At 32.5% G+C, this 25,142-nt stretch overlaps 1 protein-coding gene across 1 annotated transcript in view; it reads right to left on the bottom strand.

Moving 5' to 3' along the window:
- Positions 1 to 25,142, bottom strand: part of Sprt (PDZ domain-containing protein sprite) — a 67,692-nt gene that overhangs the window by 28,720 nt on the left and 13,830 nt on the right. Inside the window, exons 2-3 of the mRNA XM_083040338.1 lie at positions 11,514 to 11,656; positions 10,735 to 10,828 (exon numbers count right to left, since the gene is read on the bottom strand). Of these exons, the coding sequence (XP_082896464.1) occupies positions 10,735 to 10,828; positions 11,514 to 11,593 (174 nt within the window). The 5' untranslated portion in view covers positions 11,594 to 11,656. The remainder of the gene's footprint in view (positions 1 to 10,734; positions 10,829 to 11,513; positions 11,657 to 25,142) is intronic.

Genomic DNA, 25,142 nt, shown 5'->3' with positions numbered 1-25,142 from the left:
CTAACTGATTTATTCGCGTCGAGGACGTAAGGACTTACGCGTGCCTGACAGCTCGATACAACGTGTACTACAGCGAACCTGCTTCCGCCATTCTATCGCTACCACACGCGTATCAAAGCCAGTTCTACCGTAAATCGCGCAAGAAATCAACACGCGTAACGGATTATATATCGCAACGATTTGTTAATTTCACAAGACGTTGATGCATGAGAACCAGAATAATTGCTGTCTAATGGACATTAGTATAACGCTTGAATTTATAGCGAGCGGTCTTTCTCATCACGATGCGAATAGAGTCGTCTATTTTTATCCTATTGTAATAAAATCTGTTTCGTAATTAAGTCTCAATTTCGTAATAATCAATTGAGACGTGCCAATGAAAGTGATTTTTTTTCACGACTGTTTTCGAGTACCATCCATCTTACACGCTCTCCGGACGATCGTGTCGAGTCATCTAGGACGTCTGCTTGCCAAATCGCCCTAGGCGAATGGCGTGAGATTGTTATGCGTGCCAAACGATGAGCAGCACGAGAGAGCTACAAAATTACGCGTGGGGTCCCGATCGTCGGACCCCCGTGAGAATTACCATTTCATAGCCCGAGGTAGGAATTCTCACGAGTGCACACGTGTGCGCGTTTAGTAGGTGTTTGTGTAACACCGAGCACGTCGACCTCGTCGGCGATACCGATACGTTGCGAAACAAAGTTGCTAGAGAGTCATCCCATCGACGAAATTTATAAGTGAAGAATTGGAGAACAAGTGTAATCTCGAAGAGTTCAGATTTTTATGTCACCATTCGAATGAATCCGTTTATTTACACGGGCTAATTTTAAGTATGCGGGACACAAATTTTCTACTATCTATAGCAATAAAAAAACATTGAAGAATAAAGATTTTAAAGTTTGCACTAAAAATTGATTTAAAAAATTCTCTACAACATCAGCACTGAAATTATTATATTATTTGCGAAATTGTTCCTTCTATTATAATTATTATTTATATTTACCATATACACTTTACGCTCTATTGCATTATTTGAAATATTCACAAGTGTATATAATATTAGAGTGAGCTGCTGCATTATGCATTATCCAAGCACACATGTCAACCAGATTTGATTAGCAATAAACATACACGAAAACATGTTATAGCATAAATTAGATTACTGAATCTGACTATGTTATAAATTTGATTTTAATAATATATCATATGATAATAATGCATTAATAAAAAAATCATAATCATTTAATCACATGTAACTTCAACAGATTTGACATTTCTTGAGAATTTTATTCTCGATATTTTTTGATCACTCTATGTTAACACATATCGAATTAAGTATTAAATTAAGATATAATTAGTTCATTATCTTTGGTATTTCTCCACGTCAGATAGAACTTTGCCTGAGAACACAGTTCGCGAAAGCTTCAGAATTATTCGATCCTACGGTTGTGGCCATCAATGATGAAACATGCAACGGAAATTAATGGCTTCGATCGAAGTAATATGATTGCAATTTCGAAATTGGGGCACTCGAAATCGGACGAAGCATTGGCCCAATTCGAATTCGAGTTTACCATCTCGTAGCGAAGGGTAGTCAGGTGCACTGCATGTTTATCCTCGATATGCTAATTCAGTGCTATTAGTCGTACATTAATGACGTATGACTTCGACGCGACTGATTGATGTTTATTAATAGATCCTTAAAGTTTAACTAATTTTGTATTCGCGCATCTTGGATTTTCCAAGGAATAGAGAATATAATGTTTTTTTTGTGAAAAAAAGATTAATGCAAAAATAAAAGTGGAATAATATCGCTCTCTAAATTGTCAAACATAATCATATTATCATCATTATCGGTATCAAATTGCTTGCTAGTATCTAGTTGTTAGGACTTAGAATTATAAAATACAGTTGCTAATGGCATACTGTGAACAATGACTGGATTGCGATTAATGTTTAACAATGAACCCTCGGTGTCCTCTCAATTTAGTATTCAGCACCGACAAATGCAATTATTGACATTATAATCGACTTGTTAATGAGACCGATTGTTTTACGAAATTACAAGCTTGTTATACTCTAATCGATTTAATTCTTTACCAAAAGTCATTTACAAGTTTCTTATTTAAAACTCAATTAATTTCTTAAGTAAAAACAAAAGTGCTCGTTGTAGTTGTTAGGGGAAATCAATTATATTTTTATTATATTTTTAATATAATAAATTTCAAAAATGACACGACATTTTTTATTATTAATCTGTTTAATTTTATTTTAGCGTTAATTGTTAATTTTCAACCTCATTTTTACCGCACGGTAATTTTCACATTAATATTGAACACAGAAGCAGCTCCACACGATGCTAACATAAAGCGTTGATAATGCGGTATAAAAAAAATAGTAATTTTAAGTTTAAATATTTTTTTGCAGTTTATATGCGCAACCAATCGGTCAGAAACATTCCTTGATCAAGATTTTGGATAAAAGCCATCGCCTAATGAAGCCATTCAATATTGGCTCACTCTTCAATCATCGGAAAGGTTCTTCGATCCGATTAATCTACTAATTTAAATGCAATCGCTATCGGACACGATCTGCGACGCAGTGCATGAGCCGCGGATCGATAGTAATTACGGCCGTATCTATACGACATAACGCAATTGAAGTATCATCCAAGACAACGTAGTCGGAAATAAATCCAGCACGAAGCACACACTCTCGACCTCCTTCCACTCTTACTCAGCAATAATCTTCGTCGCGGCAGGCAACAGGCCGTTGCACATGCGTCGTAGCTTGCCGCAACTTAAAGATGCACTGTTATGCATGTTACGGTTTTTTTTTCTAAGGAAATAACGGGAACGCGAGTACGCGAACGACTACAAAGAAATAATGCGTATTTTCATGTTATAACATGTGCTAATCGTTCGAATTACAATGGAAATTTGCGTTTAATTAGAATGAAAATTGCACGCACCGTGCTTAATTTTCTGTCTGTGAAAATCAATTCTAAAAATCGGTAATTTTTCAGAGTATATTTGAAAATATTCGAGATAAGTTCAATGTATTTTGATTAATTGAGATACGTGGAATTAAAATGATTCGCGATTGTTTTAATCGCAAAGTTTTCATTATTTTCTTGATTTATCTTTGTTAAAATTCATTATCGATGGATCGACTAAACGGTGACTCAATTAAACGATATCCACTGTGAGTTTTTTTTATCGTTTTCCTTTTCGATATACGATGTTATATGCCGAAACTTTTCGATTAGCCAAGAAAATTTAAGGCAGTGTATATATTTAGTATTTAAAAAGATCTACGCTATAATTTATACTAGAATTGACACTATAATTAATTCAACCCGTATGTTTGACACAGGAATACGACATTTAAACACGAAACTATTGTTGATCTAATTATTATTGCATATTGTACCTAGTTTGAAATTTTCATATAAAATTAAAAAAAGTTCACAGAGTATTTAAGTAGTTTCAAAGTTCATATAAACGTGATGTACATGATACATGAGCAAATCTCGTAAACATACTTTAAAAGTCTTTGGTACAAGACTTTGCTGCTAGCGCAAAACTACTAGTGGCGTGGGCGAATGTTCCATCATAAATGCATGATGAAACAAGCCGTATAGATACTGCATACACTGACCATACTGGCTCAACATGGTTAATCGAAACGATTAAAACCGGTCTCGTATTGCCAAGGGGTCATCCTCGTGTTCATAGACTAGCTATAAGGGAATGGGAGAGGATACACTGACAATCTCTTCAAGTTTCAAACCGACAAAAAGTTAATTAAAACTCAATGCTTCATTAATCAAATTTTCACGGAATGAGTTATCGTTAATACTGTGTACGTATATTTTATAAAACGCTACTCACAATGAACATAATGGAAAAAGAAATAAACGGAAAAAGAAAATAATTTTCCATTTCGATATTGCATATCATAAATTCCTGATTATTTCCTAAAAAAAGAAAAAAGAAAAAAAAAAACATTTTACATTTTAATAAATTTTTAAAGATCTTTTAAAAAGAGAGAAAATAAGAAAAAGAGAGAAGCCAGAGAAAGGAATAAAAGATGCAATTGAAAAAATATTATATCCGGGCAATTAAGAACTAAAGTGTGCGTAAGAGTTTCAAGGAAAATTATTTTTCCTTGAAACTAAGTGGTTGTGTACAAAACACAAATACTTCCCGGGATATTTAAAATAAATCTCAAACTCGAGATTATTCTTGATATCGCATCAAGTAAAATTTGTACACAACCATTTAGTTTCAAGGAAAAATAATTTTTCTTGAAACTTACGTACTATCATTCACATTTAACTCTTATTCCTCAGGTAATTTAAATTATAAAATAAAAGTTTAAATTTATAATTATAATTTATATCAAAGAAACTAGATTGTCCATGACTTCCATCCTTTTTTCCAAAAAAAGAAAAAAATTAAGTAAAGAGTAAATGTCAATTAAAATTTTATGAAACATTTCGCTATTAATGTCAAATATAAAATGTATCTTATGTATGCGAAAAAATTTATAATAATTTTGATTGTATCTTTATATAGAAAAAAAATTATCTTTATATTTACGCGAATCTATTTTGCACCCGTACGTTGTGTATGTCTATGTGTGATGGTTATTATCGTGTCAATTAATCGTCGAGGGTGATAATGTGCACGTTACAGCGCGGGTAGGAAATATTGTATCGACCAAAGATGTAATCGGCAAAGATATGCTCCCACCTTGCAAAATGCGGAAGACGATGCAGGAGTGATACACCATCCCGCAAAGCTGCGATTAGCAGGCAGCAACTTATGCTTACCGATTTCCTTATCGCGATCCGATCGTCGAACGCCTCTTTTACCTGCCGGTCTATTACAGCTTCGGAGATGTGAAATACTAAGAGAGCGTCGACGAACGCATCGCTTTCGATGCGATTTGACGGTAGGCGGGCACGAAAGCATTGCCGATCCGCTAGTATTCGACGTTATGATATTGGAATCAGAAATTGTATGTGCGTGAGATATCTTGCGGTTAATGATCGACAAATAAGCGTTCACGAGATTGCAGAGATAAATATATAAAATTTTACAATGCCAAGAGAATCCAGATATAAATCCGCCGTTAATGTAAGAAAAGGCAACAAAATTGGAACAGAAATTTTAATTATAAGAATGTAATTATAGAAAGAGACATAATTTTTATAAGGATATATAGATATGTAATTATCGTAAAACATCTAACCACGTTTGCGCGTGCTTTCCTTTTAATAATGTAATTATAAATAATTTATTTAACTTTTATTCAATTATATTCACAACGTTTCGACCATTTGGTTGTGGTCCTTATCAAGTGAAAAACACTATAACAAAGGATTGACAAGTAATTTTTACATTTAAAACGCATATAAAAAATAAAATAAAACTGAAATTACAAAAGAACTTACTTAATTAATAAACGATGTGGTGGTTAAATTATAAATATATAAATCTAAATCATCTAAGTAATAAAATGTAAATAGAGACAATCAAAGAAAACACGTCTCATAGCTGTGATGATCAGTCAACAACTAAATTAACAGTCAAAAAGATGTTTATACGACCTTTATAATTTTATCATAAATATTTGTCAGATTTTCTGTGTCTTGTTGCAAATTAATTGTATTGTCATGCTTCTTAATCAAAAACATTTCAGCAATCTCTCTCTTTCTTATATGTTTTAGAAAGTGAACATAAATGTCGTCTACAGCCTACCTAAGAAATTAAATACGTTAATCAAGCGCGGAAAAGACAAATTAAGTAACGAGGTTCGAACTAATGTAGTTTATAAGATTGATTGCAAGGATTGTGATGCGTCTTATATTGGCCAAACAAAGAGGCATTTATGCACGAGAGTTAAAGAACATTTTAATAACATAAAATTGCATGTGACTAATCACTCCGCAATTAGTAAACATAAATGTGAATTTGGACACGAATTCAACTGGACATCACCGATCATCTTACATAACGAAAAACATATAAGAAAGAGAGAGATTGCTGAAATGTTTTTGATTAAGAAGCATGACAATACAATTAATTTGCAACAAGACACAGAAAATCTGACAAATATTTATGATAAAATTATAAAGGTCGTATAAACATCTTTTTGACTGTTAATTTAGTTGTTGACTGATCATCACAGCTATGAGACGTGTTTTCTTTGATTGTCTCTATTTACATTTTATTACTTAGATGATTTAGATTTATATATTTATAATTTAACCACCACATCGTTTATTAATTAAGTAAGTTCTTTTGTAATTTCAGTTTTATTTTATTTTTTATATGCGTTTTAAATGTAAAAATTACTTGTCAATCCTTTGTTATAGTGTTTTTCACTTGATAAGGACCACAACCAAATGGTCGAAACGTTGTGAATATAATTGAATAAACTTTGCTAGTTACGTCGAATTTAAGTCTACCAATTTATATTTACCACTAGCGATATATACTATTTCTGAATTATTTTATTTAACTTTTTTATAATATACGTTAATATTGAAAAATAATATATTATAAACTGATGAAAAATTAAAATTAATGAAGATGGAAAGAGATTTCATAAAATGTTTGTTATTTATCTTATTAACTATAGTAAGTATATATTGTAAAATAAAATATTATAATTAATGCGAATTTTTTTATCAAATATCTTATTGCAATATAGGTTTTTTCCCATTCTTTTTTACAGACAAGGTAGATTTGCTTTTAGTGCGGTTTGACAGAAGGCAAGAAACACAGGACCACCGGTCGTTGATATCGCTTCTACCGACAATTCACCGCGGTTCATAAATCAGCGCTGAGAATATGTGAGGGATAATAATGAGGGGCGAAGACGATGATAAAGAGTCTACGTGGAAGTACCTGAATGTTACCATCGGGACGACTGATACAGAAGGTGATCGGGAATTTACGGCGTGCGATAGTATCGAAATGGAAAGTTATGGACCGCCTTTAGAATTGCGAAAGGTTTACGGTCTAGCTAAAGAGTGTCTATGCGGTATGGCTGGCTGATAATCAGCAAAATTGAGTGACAGTTAGAAAATTGGACGTCAGTTATAACGAGGTGGTCGAGTTATCATTAGGCAGAAAGTTTGATTATTCTCAAAAAAAAGATAATAATTATACAATAAATATTCAAGTATATAATAATAAAAATAAATAATAAATATAGTATTTTAATATTTAAATCTACATATGAAGCAATGAATAAATCAAGCATCCAAGCGATATATATTAAAGTTAAACGAAATTTAAAAAAAATACTATTTATATAATGTAAATTAAATCAATTAATGAACGTTAAAAAGAACGGGTAAAATACGAGTGCTGCAAATTATTCTATATTAATTTTGTTATATGTATATATATTTTGTATTCACACACTTCACTCTTTATTTATGCATCAGTAATATGATAAAAATGAGGAGAAATAAAATAAGCGAAAAAGCAGCGTTCTATGTATACATACAATGCAATTAAAAACTGTCTGACTGCACACTTTTAATTAATTTATTTGAAACTTGCAAATTGAAAAATAAGAGTTTTTGAAAGACAAGAAAAGCATGTAAGAAATAATAAGGAAAAAGAATGAAGATGATAATGGAGAATTTATATAAAAATGTCTATACATATAAGCGATACGATTGAAGTCAGATATAGAATTGAGAATTTATAATACTCTACAGTGGTATCAAAAAAGAAAATTATGAAATGCATTTAAAATAATGAAGTATTTATAGATGGATTAATATCGCGTAGTATTCAAGCTTAATTTTTTATAACTTTAAGACGTACGTCTCTGTTTGATTAGTATAAAAAAAATATCTTGTCCATAAGATCATATGTATGCTTAGACTTATTTCATTCAAAATTTCATTAGCTAACCTTAACATCACAGAATAAACGAGCATTTAATTTTTCACAAGTAAAAATTTAAATAATTTATAAATTGCTTAGGACTATTCCGCCATCACCGGACGCGGTTGTTGCCTCTTCACAGACACTTATATAATATTTACTCACGCAAATACAGTTAAATTACGATCGCGCGGAACTCTTGTACGACAGCCCTGACATTAATCACACGTGCGATATATTATACTAATGTAATATGACGAAAATATAATATGAAATTTACGATTCGCTTGACATCGCGTAGTAAATTCACAGCATTAGTCATTCATTACGATCTTTAAGAACGACAATCACTTTTATAAGTATTGTTTCGATTTCTATTTCAAGTATATAAATCACATAAAATACATACTTTAATAAATAGCCGTCACATCGATACGTTTGACCATTAATCACAAGATTTAATTAATGTCGGATCATCAAAAGTTATTAATCATACAGAATGATCTTATTTGACATGACACCTCTCAATCTTCTCGCGACCGTGTCTTGAAGACTGCTACGACGACACATGGAACGACGCAAACCTTTTCATTCGAATGCTGTCAAAATGACAACAATAACGCGCTATACGTCACGAATTTTGGCGCTCGTACTTATGGCGTGTTTATGTGCGCTTGTTATCATTTGCACGGTGACATTCGGGCTCGGCAGACAGCGATGCAGAACTGCTCCGTATATCGTGTTATTATTCCTCGCGATAAGAAGGAGATACCAAACACGATCAGTCAATTATCTTTTCCATACATTATTACAATTAGTGTTTATTGCACGATTAAAACGCGTTCGTAAACGTATCGAAATATTATTTATCGAAGCAGATATTTCGCGCGATTTATTAATTTCTAGTAAAAGTTTACATAGATTTCGGGAACGAAATACGATTATTATAACGTTATTAATTTTTTAATATAATTTTTATATATTTTATATATTTTTATATTGTATATTTTTTCGGAAACTGTGTCTATCGCATCTCAGTCACTGATTTGATTAGTATTATATATGTATGTGGAATCAAGGTAAAATCACTGACATCATTTCCGAAATTTTCAGTCATTAACAAAGCGTCACGGATATAGAACAAATCGATTCTCGTTAAGCTCTATTCGTATATTATTCGTTAGTGACAAACACGAAACGTTGCCTTCATGAATAAAGTATGAATTTGGCTACGCGATTCTCGAGCAGTCTCGTGGCTTTTGCATTGTTGTTTTCCGTTGTAATAATATAATAAAGTGCGCGTCGCGTGTTACTACGAGAATGTTTACGTTGAGAGCGCCGTGCAATGTGTCGTGCGATCATCGATTGGTGCGCGGGCGATCATTATTAACTGTATTTTTGTAATTATATCGTGTGAGTGCCATGAAGCAACAGCATAAATCAGAGAGGAGAAGCGAACCCGGAGAGGCTATGGTGGAGCATTCGTGTCGTGAGTACAATTTATAATTTAATTAATTTTTTATTTATTAAATTAATTGCTTGTTTATCTTTGCAATAGTAATTTATTTTTACATTATTATATAATTGAATATGTTGGCATATAAATATATTGGCAAATTTTTATTTTTTCAAATAAGCTTTGAAACTTGAACAATATTAAATAAAGATAAATATAAAGAGATGACATTATAATGAGTCTGGTATTGCAGTGATATTGCGTGATCAAAAGTACTTAAAAGAATGCCAAGTTCTAGGTAGAGGGTTATCTCTCTTATTTATGTGTCAACATGAAAATAATAATGTAAAAAGTTAGATTAGAAAAAAGTACTAAAGTAAAATAATGATATCATTAATGATAATTCATCAAATATCTACTATATCTGTTTATTACATATGATTGTAACCGTGAAATAATGACGATAAGGAAAATTACTTTTATCGCTTTGACGATGCGAGGAATAACGATCATCGATTTTTCTATCTACTAATGACTCCTCCGTCCTCACTGATGACTAGAATACACGGATTTCATACTTTTTACGCAAAGTGTATGACGTTATTTTGCTTGCGAAATTATTACCGAATTACTTCCTCTTATATAAGATAATTTTAACTTTGAAATATTTATCAGAGATTACTTTTTTATATGAAGAATGCGAATTAATGATTCAATTCAAAAGTGATGTTGCATTCGCGACTAAATTATACGCTGAATGAAGCCTTCAACAAGGCCATTGTATCCTGCAACACGTGCATGAAGTTCATATGAAGGTCCATATGATTCAGCGTCGATAACTGCATTGTTTTGGTGCCGCGCGTCATTAAGGCCTCTATTGAATAATGACGGCACCGGATAATCCAGTGAGAGAGCATCAAGCTTAATGGAAATCGCGGTTGCTTCTTTAGGTCCGAGCAGAAAGAATTGCCGCGAACTTTATTAAGCCATATAAACGCGAATATACACATTATAGTATATAAATTATTATTGAAATTATAGTTGTAGCATCAAACTAAGAATTTAAAAAAATGAATTTTCGTTACAATTTAACATAAATTAACGTAAAAATATACTTTTAACATAAAGTTTATATTAAATATAATTTTTTATTTAAAAGATTAAATTCGAATGTTTATAAAGCTTTTATCAAAATTCTTTCGGCTTTTTTTATTAAATTCGTAACTAAAAACTTCAATCACACATGTACAGTATATGTGAAATGTAAACGAATCGAAAGATTTTTCCGCGTATTTATATTTTATAAGACCTTATGCTATGCATAATCGGGCACAGATTTGACGTTAATGCGAGACTTACCAATGAGACGGATCGTTGCTGAAGCTTGAGCCCTAGGTCCTCTTTTTCGTCCCCGCAGTCGGTCGTATAAAACAGCACGCTCTTCTTAGATCCCCTGAAATCAACCCTCGTTAGTGTCTTCGATGGATGAGAAGAGACATGGGTAGGATCTGCCTTAGCGTTAAGCCCACTTTATGAGATACGCGCGAGAACTAGGCTTCCATGATATAATCTGATTAACCGAGGACCATAATTCGATAATCTGATCGGACATCTTCTCGTAATGCTATTGACTGATAATGCTCTCTACGATGGTGATAATTTCAAAAAAGTTTCGATATAAAAATGAAAGAGAGAGTAAGAGAGAGTATATATAAATTTTTTTAATAATAAAAATCTTCTCTTATATTATATAAATCAAATTAAAAAGCCAAAAATTAACAAAGTGAATATATATCTCTTCTTAATAATAATTTATAAACATAATAATTCTTATTTATTATAAATAATTCTGTTTGAATAAAGAGCGAATGTACAATAGTGTGACACATCCAGCAACAATTTCTGCGAAATTGCGATATCAAAGCTTTTTAAAAAAAGTTGGCGCAGCAACGAAAGTGCAGTTAATAGAAACAAGCGTTGATCGTGCGGTCTCTCCGCGGTCGTTTTCGAATTATACTCTTCAATTATGAACTATAAATCAATGGCACGATCAACGGTCGCCCTGTCGCAGGCGATTAAGCTCGCAGGTTGATGGTAGAGTGCACACTAGCCATGGTCTGCATTTATGGTAATCGTACCTGAGCGCCTTCCCATTACGGTTGAAGGGCTGATGTTCGGCGAGCACGGGCGAATCCGTGTAGCACCGGCTCTCGTTCATAGCGACGACTACGGCATCTCTTACAACTCTTTTCAATTGGCCCAATCACATCCGAGTTGACATCTGCAATCAAAAAAGAGTATAGCTATTAGAATCAATTCGCGCACGCAACAAACGAAATTTCCGAGTCTTTTTTATTGTCTTTTTGCGATAACGCAACCTTACATCTTTCAATAATCTTTTTGATCAATTTTAAATCAATTTTTTTTTTGCAAAAATGTCCGGAAAGATTTATCGCAGCTTTCTGTCTTCCGCATTACGTACTTCTAATTTAACTTTAAACTGAAATTCTATTAAAGTAAACTCTATCTAAAATTAGCTGAGAAATGTGGTTTCATAATCCATTTGCTTTTCACTGAAGTTTAGTTCGCGACAAGATTTTCTTTTTCAAATCGTTCGTAACTTGAAAATAATTGATGTCACAATTTTTATTTATTTTTATAATTACGAGGAATTTTTATTATTTATCATTAATCGCAATTTACAATTGCTCCCATATTCCTGAATATGATTGAACGCGAAAGATCGAATCGGCGGCAATTTTCTGCGTGCAAAGCAGATGTCGCGTGATAATCGCTCAATCATGAAATCTTCTGCGGAATTTGGCTTTTGTAGAGTATGTGCATTGAAATACGCGTATTGATGACGCACAAGAGATGCATCGATTCGGTGCGAAACAGGCGTCGCTGATATCCGAGTCTTCTCGCTATCGAGCTCGATTGTTGCGCGGCCCACCTAACAATCTCAACCTAACGACCTCGATTACTCGTAACTCCACGTCCGGATGTTGATCCGAGTGTTTCGAGGCGCCAAACCGATCTCGCTATGTGCAACCCACGCGCCATAATCGACTCGTGTTGAGCGCACGCTGGACAGCGTTAAATCCGATTCAGATAGGTAGTAATGGCGATCGTTGTTGTACGTTTATTTTACATCCATAGAGTAATCCCAGATAGATTTTAAAAACAATGTTATGCGGATATTTAAATGGAATATATCAAGCTAAGAATTATATAAAAAAGTTGTGTGTGACTGACAATGTGATCGTAACGTAATTTGTTTTATGTCCATATAAAGTTATGTTTTCGAAAGAGATTATTAATATTATATGAATATTTAAATGGAAAATATATAAAGCTAGGAATTATATACATAATATAAAATTACAATAAATGTTTTCAATCTTTTTGATTTTAATTTTTTTTAGCGTAATTTTTTCATATAATTCTTATTCCATAAATATCTCATTACATAATAGATTAAAATTGATATTTTTATCTTTTCTCATCAAAATAAAGTAAGTGGTTTCATCCATTTTTTATGCTAACTCATGATGGAAATAGATTAAACATGTCGTTGAGCAGCGCGCAATGCGAAGTATATTTTCGCGTTTGGCGTCTCGTAAGGAAGATCTTATAGCGCGTAGAGAAGCCTTTATTAGAGGAAACGCGTTAAAAGATACCGTTCTGAACAGGGCTTTACGAGTGATACCCGTAAATGCATTAAGCAACCGTACACAATGGCCGACTAATTTGCATAAGTTATGCGCGAGAAAGTTCATTCCTCCGCCCACGGAAAAACCATGTGTTCTATGCGTGTATATAGGCGCGAACACACGACACATTGCGTGAGCGGGGAGATTCGCTACAGTCAACTCGCATAATTAGATGCACCCCGCGATTTTAAGTAGAAATTTCCCGAAAAAAAAGGGAAGATTTTACATCGTACTGATATGCAATTTCAATATTGAGAAATCTATTACTTCATAAAATTATACGAAGTAACCGGAAACCGTAAAAATCAATTGAATTAAAAGATGAGATTAAAGAGAACTTTATTTCTTTGAAAATGAACGGCTGATATTCGATATCGCAAGCAATAGAAAACAATCGAAATAAAAATTTTCTTAATTTATGAGCAATTAAAAAAATAAAAGATTCTAGAAATCGAATATAAAAGGCGCAAATAACTTTATGTAAATTTTATTTTAATAGAATTTTAAATTAACATTTAATTGAAAGATATTCAATCTCTTTCTCGAATGTTTCTGTTAAAAGTTATGAATATAAATAAATGATTAATTAAATAAAAAAATTGGTTCAAAATTTGCAACACAATACATAAATAAATATTACTTACAATTAGTAATTTCATATTAGTTATTATGGATATAGCTTGTTCACTTTAATAAAAAATTTTTTAAAACAAATATTATTTACAATTAGTAATTTAATATCTTCTATTATACACAACTTGTTCATTTTAATAAGAAACCTTTTGCACGAAAGCTTTTGAAGTACGTTCTATCAAGAAACCTATAAAATTCATTTCGTATTAAAATTGCAAATCATTTATCAGATACTTTAATGGATGAAAAATCAATTCTAAAGAAGTCAAAGCATTCCGTGAAACGAGATTTAATTAAAAATGTTAAATATGAAAAAAAAAGAAATCTTTTATATACCATTACGATACGTGATAATATAATACGTAATAATATAATAAATTAGTACGTCGTGTAAATGATCGCAACTAAAATCAAATATTAGCTCTTCACATATGTTTGAGTTGCCGATTTAAATTAATAAATTTGCACAAAGGTAAACAAGCTTATTTACACTATAGTAATTGCAATTTGTTTTAATTCAGTTCAGTTCTGCTGTCTGCGCCATACATTATTAACGAATTGTACACGGTGTATCCTTCGTTACCTTGCCGTGTGGTATAGATATCGCGCGGTGTTCTGAAACTGCAACTAATTGCGGGCACGTCTAACAAGTCGACCTTGACGCGTGCGTAATGGCAAGAATACAAGCCCGCAGGGGAGACATCAATAGAAACATGATAATGATCGTATGTTACACATCGACGGCATGTACAGCTTTATGAGTTTGATCAACCAGCCGCAACGCCGTTTCACGCCGTCGCGGATCGCTTTCAAATAATAGCGTTGCGGTGCAAATAGACGAACGACCACGCCTGCGATTCTATTTAGAGATAGGTTTTAGCAAAAAACTCGCATTGACGCGAAACTTTTATTAAAAAGGTTTTTACGTGCGCACAATCATTTCCGTTCTCTTTTAAAACTTTTATTCGCTAGATCTTTGTTTAGTTATTAATTATGTGCGAGTAACAGTTAAATATTTTTAAAATTTAAATTGAAAAATTTAATTTAACTTTTAAATTCTATTATGCTTTTGTTTAAGTTTAAGTGTATAAAAATGATATATCATATATTACACGAATATCTGTAGTTGTATACAATGGGTTTTTTTAACATAAATAATATATTTAATATATTTGTTAAGCATTTCTCCGAGTATTATATATTAATGCTAAAATTTAAGAATACAGAGATGCTTCTTTTGCGAGTTTATATTTTTTTCATGCTTTATATACAGGGTGTCCGGTAATAGTCGCATCAACCGTCGTGTGCAGATTCCTGGGATCATTTGGAGACGATTTTTCCTCAGCAAAAATGTCGAGACACCAATAATTTTCGAGTTATAAGCGATTGAAAATAAAGGGTTTTTTACAAACTAAGCCTTGTGGAAATAAAATAATAATAAATTCACATTCTTCAGTTAATTTTAGGTAGAGTTTACTTTAATAGAATTTTAATTTAGGCTTAGTTACAAAGATACATGATGGCAAAAATTGAAAACATGCAAAAAATAATGACCTCCCTCGACATTTTCGCTGAGGAAAAATCGTCTCCAAATGATCCCAGGAATCTGCACACGACGGTTGATGCGACTATTACCGGACACCCTGTATATATTCTTGCAACATACATTATACATTTTTTTACTCTACTTGAAAAATACAAGCTTAAATAAGTTTTAAATAGACAAGTTTAAAAGAAATCTACACAAAACGTACTTCATTAGAGACAGCTATATTAGCCGTAAATATAACAGTTAATTTGTCTGTGGATTGTGTTTTATCAATTGAATGTAAATAAATTATCGTAGACAAATCGTTTTGGATGTGTTAAATTTTATAAGATATCAATTTTTATATAAAAAAGAAAATACGACAGTATAGTATCCGCTTCAATTGCTGCTGCAGTGAAACTGTGATTAAAACAATATAGCCGGTATTATATATCAGGCTTTACTTACATACTACAGACTGCAGAATATTTACGTATATAGATACGCGCGCCACACAGACGATACGTTATAAAGGGCGTACGAGAAGGGTGAATTATGCACGATCAAGATCCGTGACGGAGTTATGATAGCTACACAGCTGTTCGTCAGGTGTAGCTTTGAGCTAAAGTCAGTGAGCTTGTCGAGCTAAAACTTCCTCGGAGAAAGGGTACTCCTCGGAATTTCGGAGTGTCGCGGATTTCCGCTTCGATATTCGTTGAAAATTATAGGATATACAAAAAAAATCCAATATAATCTTCGTTTATCGCTATTGTTAGTAAAAATTATATTTCAACTATAGAGAGAGAAATCTGACTATAGAAATAAAGAAATTTTGCATTTATTATATGTATGTACATGTTGTATATATTGCGTGTATATGTGTTAGAGGATCAAGTATAATAACAATCAGCATATTTTGCTACTCTTCAATACGCGACCAATCGAAATTAATCTCGCAAGTTGAAAAGCTGCATATCTACTGTGATAAATGTATATAGTCGTGTATAAATCGCGGTTCCTCCGAGAGGGCCAGAGGCTATATATATATATATATATATATATATATCTATATAATAAATATCTACCTACACGGATTTCGCGAGACGATTCATCGGAGTCGGAGAATCTCTAAAAGCATAACTTTTCAGGAATGTCAACGCGATACATAAATGCGAAATGACACGCGGAGCGATTTAAAGCCGGCGTCTCGATGTTATCAAAACGAAATATATGCACAAAGTAGAGATTGCTTTTTAAGCTTCCCATTTACTGTGCGGAATTGCATATAAGTACGTATTTAAACTCACCCAGCACGAACGAATATTAGCATTTTGATGAAATATATGCACGATGCAGAACGAAGAAGAGACACATTGCAGCGCCTCGATATCCAAGTATGATATAGCACGTAATGAAAATTGTACGTAGCATTTGGAATAGGCACATGGCAAATTATGGCAACTTATGTGGAAGGAAATCTCAGTATTACGTCTTGTCAGCGTCGACAATAGCAGTGCATAGGAAAACACGCGCGTTGCAATGACGCGATATGGATATATTAGGCATCAAAAAGCATGGAACGCTAAAAAGGGATGCAGTTGCATAATAAAGCACCGGCAGACGCGCAACAGATGTAACGCGGGTGTAACGCGAATTTATATGATATCATAATACGATCTGTGCAATAATAATGTACGGATAAACGTACGAAATAACCGTCCCACCTTAGAGAGCATTACAAAGTCTCATTGCTGTTGATATACCGATACAAGGGCATATACAATGGAAATATAGCACCGTGATGGATGCGTCTTGTCAACGTGTTATTTGTCAGTCGCGCAACTTAATAAATAACAACGATACAGCGTGTTTCAGTCTGTCGACCAATTCGCGGTTCAAGTCAGAGGAGAGTGCATTCACAATTACAGATTATTTAATAAAATATAATAAAAAGAAAGAAAAATATACGAGATGTGTTAATAAGCAGATCTGCAGTCTAACGGCAGACTGATAAAAATCAAGCATTTCGTTAAAATGATAAATGAGCTTACTATAGTCATTAATTTTTTAAATATAATTTATAGTTGAAATAAAAGTTAAAATTAGAATAAAATCCTGGAGAGCGATTGTCTCGTGATCTTATTTGCTGAGAAATCTCTCTCTCAATCATCATTACGAACAGGTATATTTCTTACTTACTCTGAGAGCACGAAAATGTAAAGAAATTGTCGGTGACGCCGGATAACCGACTAGGATTTCGCTTTCAATTTGACGAAGGAATAATAATGTTAAATTAAATTTAGCTTTATCTAATCCAAACCTTCATTGTTCGTGAGATGTGTGAATTAAATTATCTATATCTTACACACTTTCTTTCAACTGCTAAGATTACTTTTTATAGAGATATAAATTATTTTATATTATAATGTTCATTTTGAAATAATGTACGTACGTGCATTTATATGCATAATTCTGAAAGCTTTACGTGAATAATTTTTTATTAATAATAACGAGATATCGTGATCGTAAAACAAATTGTTTTGGAAATTACGAAGTACTTTGGAATCACGATTTGTTTTTATGTTTTGTACTTGCAACGCTTAGCTGAGTATTTTGGTGCGTATTTGTACTTATCTCTGAAAAGGATTCGTAAAAGCTTTTCGCTAAAAAGATCTTCCCTGCGGAGCTGCCATTTCCGCCATCGGTTCGAGAAGGGAAAAAGATAAGCTGGATAATAAATGCGCAGGAATATCGTACTCTCGATTGGTAATCATTGCTTGATCTGTCGCATAAAAAACGTTTGCCAGTGTGAATACTAAACTTTTATGATTATGGCGTATAGTATGTGTCCGGATTTCCCGGAGTTTTGTTTTCTTAAAGAAGTTATCTCTGATAATTCGTTTAAATTAAAATAATTTTGCCCTTTAAATTTATCGAGCAAAGAACTTGGCAAGGAAGAACCTTGTTTGTAGAAGCAACGGTACTCCATTTTACAGTTGATTATATCTTACTGTTAGCTCTTTTGCCAGAGCACACCTCGCGATCTTCCTGTATACTTACTATCTCGTATGCACATTCGTAACGTATCGAACATTTTTCATAATAATAAAAGCATGGCAAAGCGATAAAAGACGAATATCCTAGCACTAATTATATCGAACTTAATTATTTTCTTTGATGTTCAATGATGCGCGATAAAAGCCTCATCATACATCGATCATACATCGATACACTTCCTCGGTTTAGAAGAAACGAAAGTGCTTATCGATTTGAAGCCATGTTTGTTAAGTTTCTTCAAGCTTAGACATTTGTGTACATCTCATAATCTATGATAATCGCGCGTGCTATACGATTAACGATTAATTTCAGTATCATTTAACTGTTCTTCTCTCTCTAAAGGATATCCATTTTAAATATCTGTCAAAGAATCTGCTTATTACTTTCTGCAATAAAGTGAAGTACTTTAGACGTAGTCTCTTATGTGTCAATTTCCGCCGGATAACGCTTAGTATCGTATCTTACGTTTGTTAGCAGTTTTTACTATAATTCGTAACGGAATATTAATAAAACATTTTATCGTTATATCGATTCACTTATTCAATAATGAGCTTCCGCAAATTCTGTACAAATATGTACTACTTATTAAGAGAGAGATTTACATTTTATTCTTTTATATATTTGAGTTACATCCAATATTGTACATTTCCTTATCGATTATATAAATATTAGAAACAAAATTTATAACAATTACATTTATTTCAATCGAGCCAATAATTTTCGAATTATGAAATAAAAAATTTAAAAATTTAAATTAAATAATAAGTCAATTTTACCAATGTACATATATATATATATAATATCATATTATTTATTTAATTTCGCGTAAAGCAGTTTTACAGAGGTTTAATTTGCGATTGCTATGTTCTAAAAAGATAAGAACCAATCATATTTTTATAAAGCAGATATCGAGAAAAAAGATCTATAATTAAAAAAAAGAGAGAAAGAAAGAACGCAATATTTAAAATTATCCTGCATAGTTGATTGGATAATTAGTGTTTCAAATATACGAATCTGAATAATCTATCTTTCGTAATTGCATATATGCATGACTGCTCTTGCAGGGCGGAAATTGTTGGCCGAATACAGCAACCCTCTTTCATAATTTGCGGAACCATATATCTGTTTATGAAGCTATCTGTCGAGCATAATGACACTGCGAGAGATATCTTTACGACCGTATTTCACGCAACCGGTGTGCAATTGAATATTTTTTAATATAGAATGACTAAAACAGATTTTGCAGTATAATATAGACTGTTCGCATGTTATGTTTATCAGAAAAATAGCTAATCAAAATCATTTTAAATTTCTAAAAATCCCAATCATATTTGTAAGAAATTTCTATTATGTATAAAATTAATATTATTTCGTTATTAGCTCTTGAAAAGAAATATAGAAACGAAGAAGAAAATAATTTGAAATTGTAAATCATTTCTTGAACTAGGATAATAAACAAAATAGTACATATACGCGAAAATGTAATGTATTAATTTTTTTATATCAAACTTGCTGACAGCGCTATTTGATATTCGATATATTTCATTATTTGCATTTACGCTTCGAGATTTGAAACATATCATATTCATATTGTAGGTTTCGATTTTATAGACTTTCTATTAACGGAGTAACGCCACGCAATCTCCAAGACGAATCGCTTGTAGAATTATATAACGCGCGATACAGGAAAGCTGTAAAGAAGGCAGTATTATATCCGTGCAAGTAAAACGGTGCAACGTCCAGCATTCATAACTCGGCGCTGCGAGGCGAAATCAGATGTAATCGCTCTGATGCACCGAAACGAAAAACCCCTTCGCACCTCGAGCTATTCGCAGAGCGGACGGAGAAGTTCGCATAATACGATTCGAGAAATGAAAATGGCAAAGCGGGGTCTCTTTCCCATGGTACTTGCGAGCCAGTAGATGCAGCAGCCCGCAGTCATCGCATTACAAACACGCTATTCCGCCGTTCCGACGTATTCGCGACGCGTTAGCTCGGCTGTCGCGCGGTCATCATGACAATTATAGCGAATGACAGAGATCGCGCTCCGATGTAATGTCCGACAAATTGCACGGTGAGAAGAAAATCGATGATCTCGATAAACTCGCGAGTTTCCTCCTCGGTTTTGCACATTTTCTCTAGATAGGCTTTCGCGTAACTTACACTTGCGATTAATCTCAACTTAATCTCAGATTATCCTCAGATAACGCGGCTTAATTTTTCAAGTTTTCTAGAAAGGAAATTGGATTGGAAACGATACTTTCAATAATCTTTTGAAAAAATTGGCCAAGATATAAAGTTCAGATCTGATCAGTGTTGTGCTTAGATGATTTTAAAATTAGCTAGATAAAGATGAGATAAAAATATGTAAATTCATCTTAGATAAGATGAAGATGATTTTGTTTTAAATATATCTAGATAAAAGATAAATTTATATGACGATTCATCTAGATAACTTCCAGATAATATTATTTTTAAAATCGCTTATGTAAACACACAGTTAAAAAATGTAAATGAATAAAAATGTAATGTAAAATAAAAAAAATGGAAATTATAAAAGAGATATAAAAATATATTCATAGTTTTTTATTTATAAGTTTTTATCGTTTACTGCTCAAGTTCTACTATACTTAAAATATTTTCATGTGCTATGAAACTCTATCTACTAAATCAAATTATCTGAATATTATTTTAGTAAAGATAACACTTTTTTTTATCTAAGATGCAGATATAGATAATACATTTTTTAATTATCTATATAAAGATAAGATAACGCCAAAATTTCATCTAGATGATCATCTATATAATTTTATTTAGATAACAGCAAACACTGGATCTGATTCATTTAAGAAATACTTTCAATTGTATCATCAAAGAAATATATGATGCTAATTGACAATTATAAATAATAAAATAAATAATTATAATAAGTTCAACAGAGTTTAATTTTTATACTGATATCTGACATTATATAGATACATTTGCTTGTTGCATCTGTCCAATATACAATGCATTAAAAAAATAAGCTTAAACCCTTAAAAAAATGTTTTAACTGAATACATATGAAATTTCATACACTATTAAATATAGTCACATATATTTTACATTTGCTACTATAATTTTAAATATTTTACATTTGCTACCAGTATTCTCATTCTCACTATTGTAACGTTCTTTCCACTATCCTCTGAGGACACGTGTGCCAGTATGCGTGATTTATGCCCTTGCATTCAAAGGGGTCTCGGAACAAAATCTCAGGCAAGATGTCTTTCCGACCCCCGGGCCCCGGAAGCGCGGATGAAGCTGGCGACAATTTCGCCCATCAACGAGATATTCATAAACCGGTCATTGTCATCTCTTCATGAATTAGGATCTCGCGCTCCCCATGCTAGTTTACGCTGACAATGATATATCGCGCTTTAATAGTGCGTCTGTCCCGAAACGATCCGGTAACCGTTTCTGGCTGGAACAACGCGCGTTTCTGGCAGCAGTTGTGTGAATGGTGCTTGTCCTTTCACATCATTCGTAAAATCATTTCTGCACAGTGAGGAAGATAAGTAGTGACAGAATCAGAGAGAAAGAGGCGAATTGTTTCGAAAGAATATTTTCACAACTTTTTTGAATATGCATTCTATTTAAATTTGCAATGTTTTTAACCTACTTCTCGTTATTTAATAATTCGTTATTTTTAATAAATCTTTTTCGTTATTTAATAATTACTTTAACGATATTAATTTAAATAAAAACATATTATTTACTCGAGGATACTATTATTCATTGTCAGATATATTCTTAAATTCAGCTATATGATAGTACAGAGAATGAAATTTAAATGTTGCTAAGAAAAAACTTAAATCCTACCTAGCAATAAATGTTATGATGGTTCCGCATTGTAGCGAAAAGCTAAGAATGTTTTACAACACGCTGTAAATAACGATATATCAGAAACGTCGATTCTAAAGAAGCCTTAAGCGCGGCAGAATAATTTCCCTTCTCTTCTTCTCTTAAGAAAACAAATAAAATTAATAAAATTCTTGTTGAGTTGTTTATTACCATTCAAAAATTGATGCATGCGCATTGCTCGTTCTCGGAATATAGCCTCAATCATTCAACATATTATACACCACGTATTACATTTCCGTCAGACGGTCTTATTTTTCTCTGTATAACGGCAACGCTTCAATGCTCACGGATAAAGATACCTACTTTAAGTTGCGAGCTAATTTACGTGATTTAAAAAAAAAATAGTTTAACTTTTACTAATTAACGATCGTGTAAATTTAATTAAAAAATTTTATTTAATCATTTTAAATTAAACATTTTGCTCATTTTTGTGTCTGACTTTTTTTGGAGGAAAAAAAAGCGACGGTCAAGTCAATAAGGAATAGAAGGAATTTTGAATTTATCTTGAAAGATCAGATCTCCGACAAGAAGTTTATCATATTATTTTCGTTTAAGATATCAAATTATAATTTCTTATTCCAAGATCTCTTATTGATATTGTCTGCTTGTACCTTCTCTTTAGTATTAGTTAAATCTGTATTTTTGCCAGATAGATTCATATAATTAATTATTGTCTTTATATTTTACAAATGTAATATGTCTCAGAACATTAAAATAATTAAAACTAAAAAAATATTTTTAAATGGTACCTATTAAAATATTTGAAGTATGTTCTGATGTATTTAAATATTATTTTAAATATTAGTAGGTAAATACACAGGTTCTTCTGGATTTAATTAGTCTCATTAAAATTCATCTCTCTTCGTAAATTCTCTTCATAAATTACAATCTCTATTCGTATGTAGTTTAAAATTGTTCAGCGCTTTGTGAAAGAGAGTATTGATATCGAGAGTTTATAACGAGTGAAAGTTATTAAGAAATCAAATTAGTTTCATTGTATATCGGGATTCTTTTTCTTTGAACTTCCAAGGACCATTATTAAATAATACCCCCGCGGCGTATTCCTCGAAGAAGATGCGCGTGATCCACCGCGTTTGCACGCCAGATTTAGTCGAATGAACCGAGTTTCACTTCGCCCCCGTATAATCAATGATATATGCAGTGGGAAGAAGGAAAGTCCGCGAAGTTTAAAGATGCAGAAAGTACAGATACATTGTATATTATATATATGTATGTATATACACCGTATGGGCTTAGCTCGATTATTTATCGGCGGATCGAATTTGCCGCACGTAAGAGTCGGCGTAATAATTTTCGAGCCGATATATACAGCCGGATATTCTTCGGTTGATTGATTTACTGATCGGGACACGGGAAGTAAGTCCGTCCCGTCGACGGACTTATGAAGACGCGTTACAACAACGGCCGGACATACGCCGGATTCCGATTTAGTCTCCGGCATGTGTTCGTCGTTGTAAGTCGTCGACACGAGAATCTCGAATCGTATACATGAACAGTCTTGATCCACTCGGATCTGAGAGCAGTTATCTACAATTCCGCCGATGAGCGTGTTCCATTATTCATGCTCTATGAATAATCGCCGGGACGGATAACGCTCGACAAGAAGCAAGACGTCGACGAGTAACGCGAGATTGAAAAAACGATGGGGATGAGATGAAAAGAATGGATTTTTTTAATAACAGGATTTGAAAATATTTCGAGCAAGTTGATGAATTTTAAAAATATGCAAAACTATAATTGATGAAATTTCACATTTCAACGTTATCGGATATTATCGTATTTAATTTCAGAATGTTTATGGTTTCATAAAAATATCCCATTATTATTTGTTAAAAATAAAGACAGCAAAGAAAGATTTTTTTTAGAATTATCTAATTTGTTAAAAGATAATTAGAAAATACATAATTGTGTCCATTAAAATTGAATTATTCTCTTCTCTGTCTTTCTCTCTCTCTTTCTATTTTACCAATTATTTTATTAAATATTGAACAATCTAAAATTTTTTTCTCGGTACAATACAATGTTGCCTTACTACAGTCTTTCCTATCTTACAATAATCTTTAATGTACACCGCGATGGTTTCGCTTTAATGCGTTCCATCTGTATTCTGTCGTCACGGACTGTTCGCCTTACTATATACTCGATCGATGACTATACAAGGACGTAAATGATAGCTCAGATATAGGTGTAGTTATGTGTAACATTGAGAATAATATGTTGAATATATTGAAATATATTGAGCACATAATTTTTTCTCGTGCATTGAAAATAGCACATTTTCTAGGAAAAAAATATATCGGGTGTTAAAAAAGTGGCGGATACGCTGTATAGGGGTGAATTCCTGAGGTTATTTGGAGACGATTTTTCCTCCACGAAAATGTCGAGAGAAGTCATCATTTTTTGCAAGCTCCCAATTTTTGCCATCATATATCTTGGTAACTAAGCCTTAAATTAAAATTCTATTAAATTAAAGTCGACTTGAAATTAATTGCAGAATGTAGTTTTGTTAATATTTTAATTCCACAATACTTAGTTTACGAAAAGCCCTTTATTTTCAATTACTTATAACGAAAATTATTGCCTCGACATTTTCACTGAGGAAAAATCGTCTCCAAATAACCTCAGGAATTCACCCCTGTACAGCGTATCCGCCACTTTTTTAACACCCTGTATATATGAAAACACGATTCTGAACATAAAATATTTGCAGTCAAGTCCTCAATAAATAATAATAATAATATTAATGAAACGTTTTTTATTATTTTTTTTTAATATGACTGTTCCAACCGCTATGCAGAAATTGTACTGGGCCGTTATGACAAATAGCAAGCGGTAAAGATATCAAACGGAAAGGAGGTATCAAGGTATCATTATATGCACGAGAATCAAGGTATCATTAGGCGCGCTCCCGA

This window comes from Prenolepis imparis, unplaced genomic scaffold (assembly GCF_030444845.1).
Source record: "Prenolepis imparis isolate NDT839.2.m4 unplaced genomic scaffold, iyPreImpa1.0 SCAF_6, whole genome shotgun sequence".
Lineage (NCBI taxonomy): Eukaryota > Metazoa > Arthropoda > Insecta > Hymenoptera > Formicidae > Prenolepis > Prenolepis imparis.
Note: the sequence above shows the minus strand (reverse complement) of the source record. Positions and strands in the feature narration are given on the sequence as shown.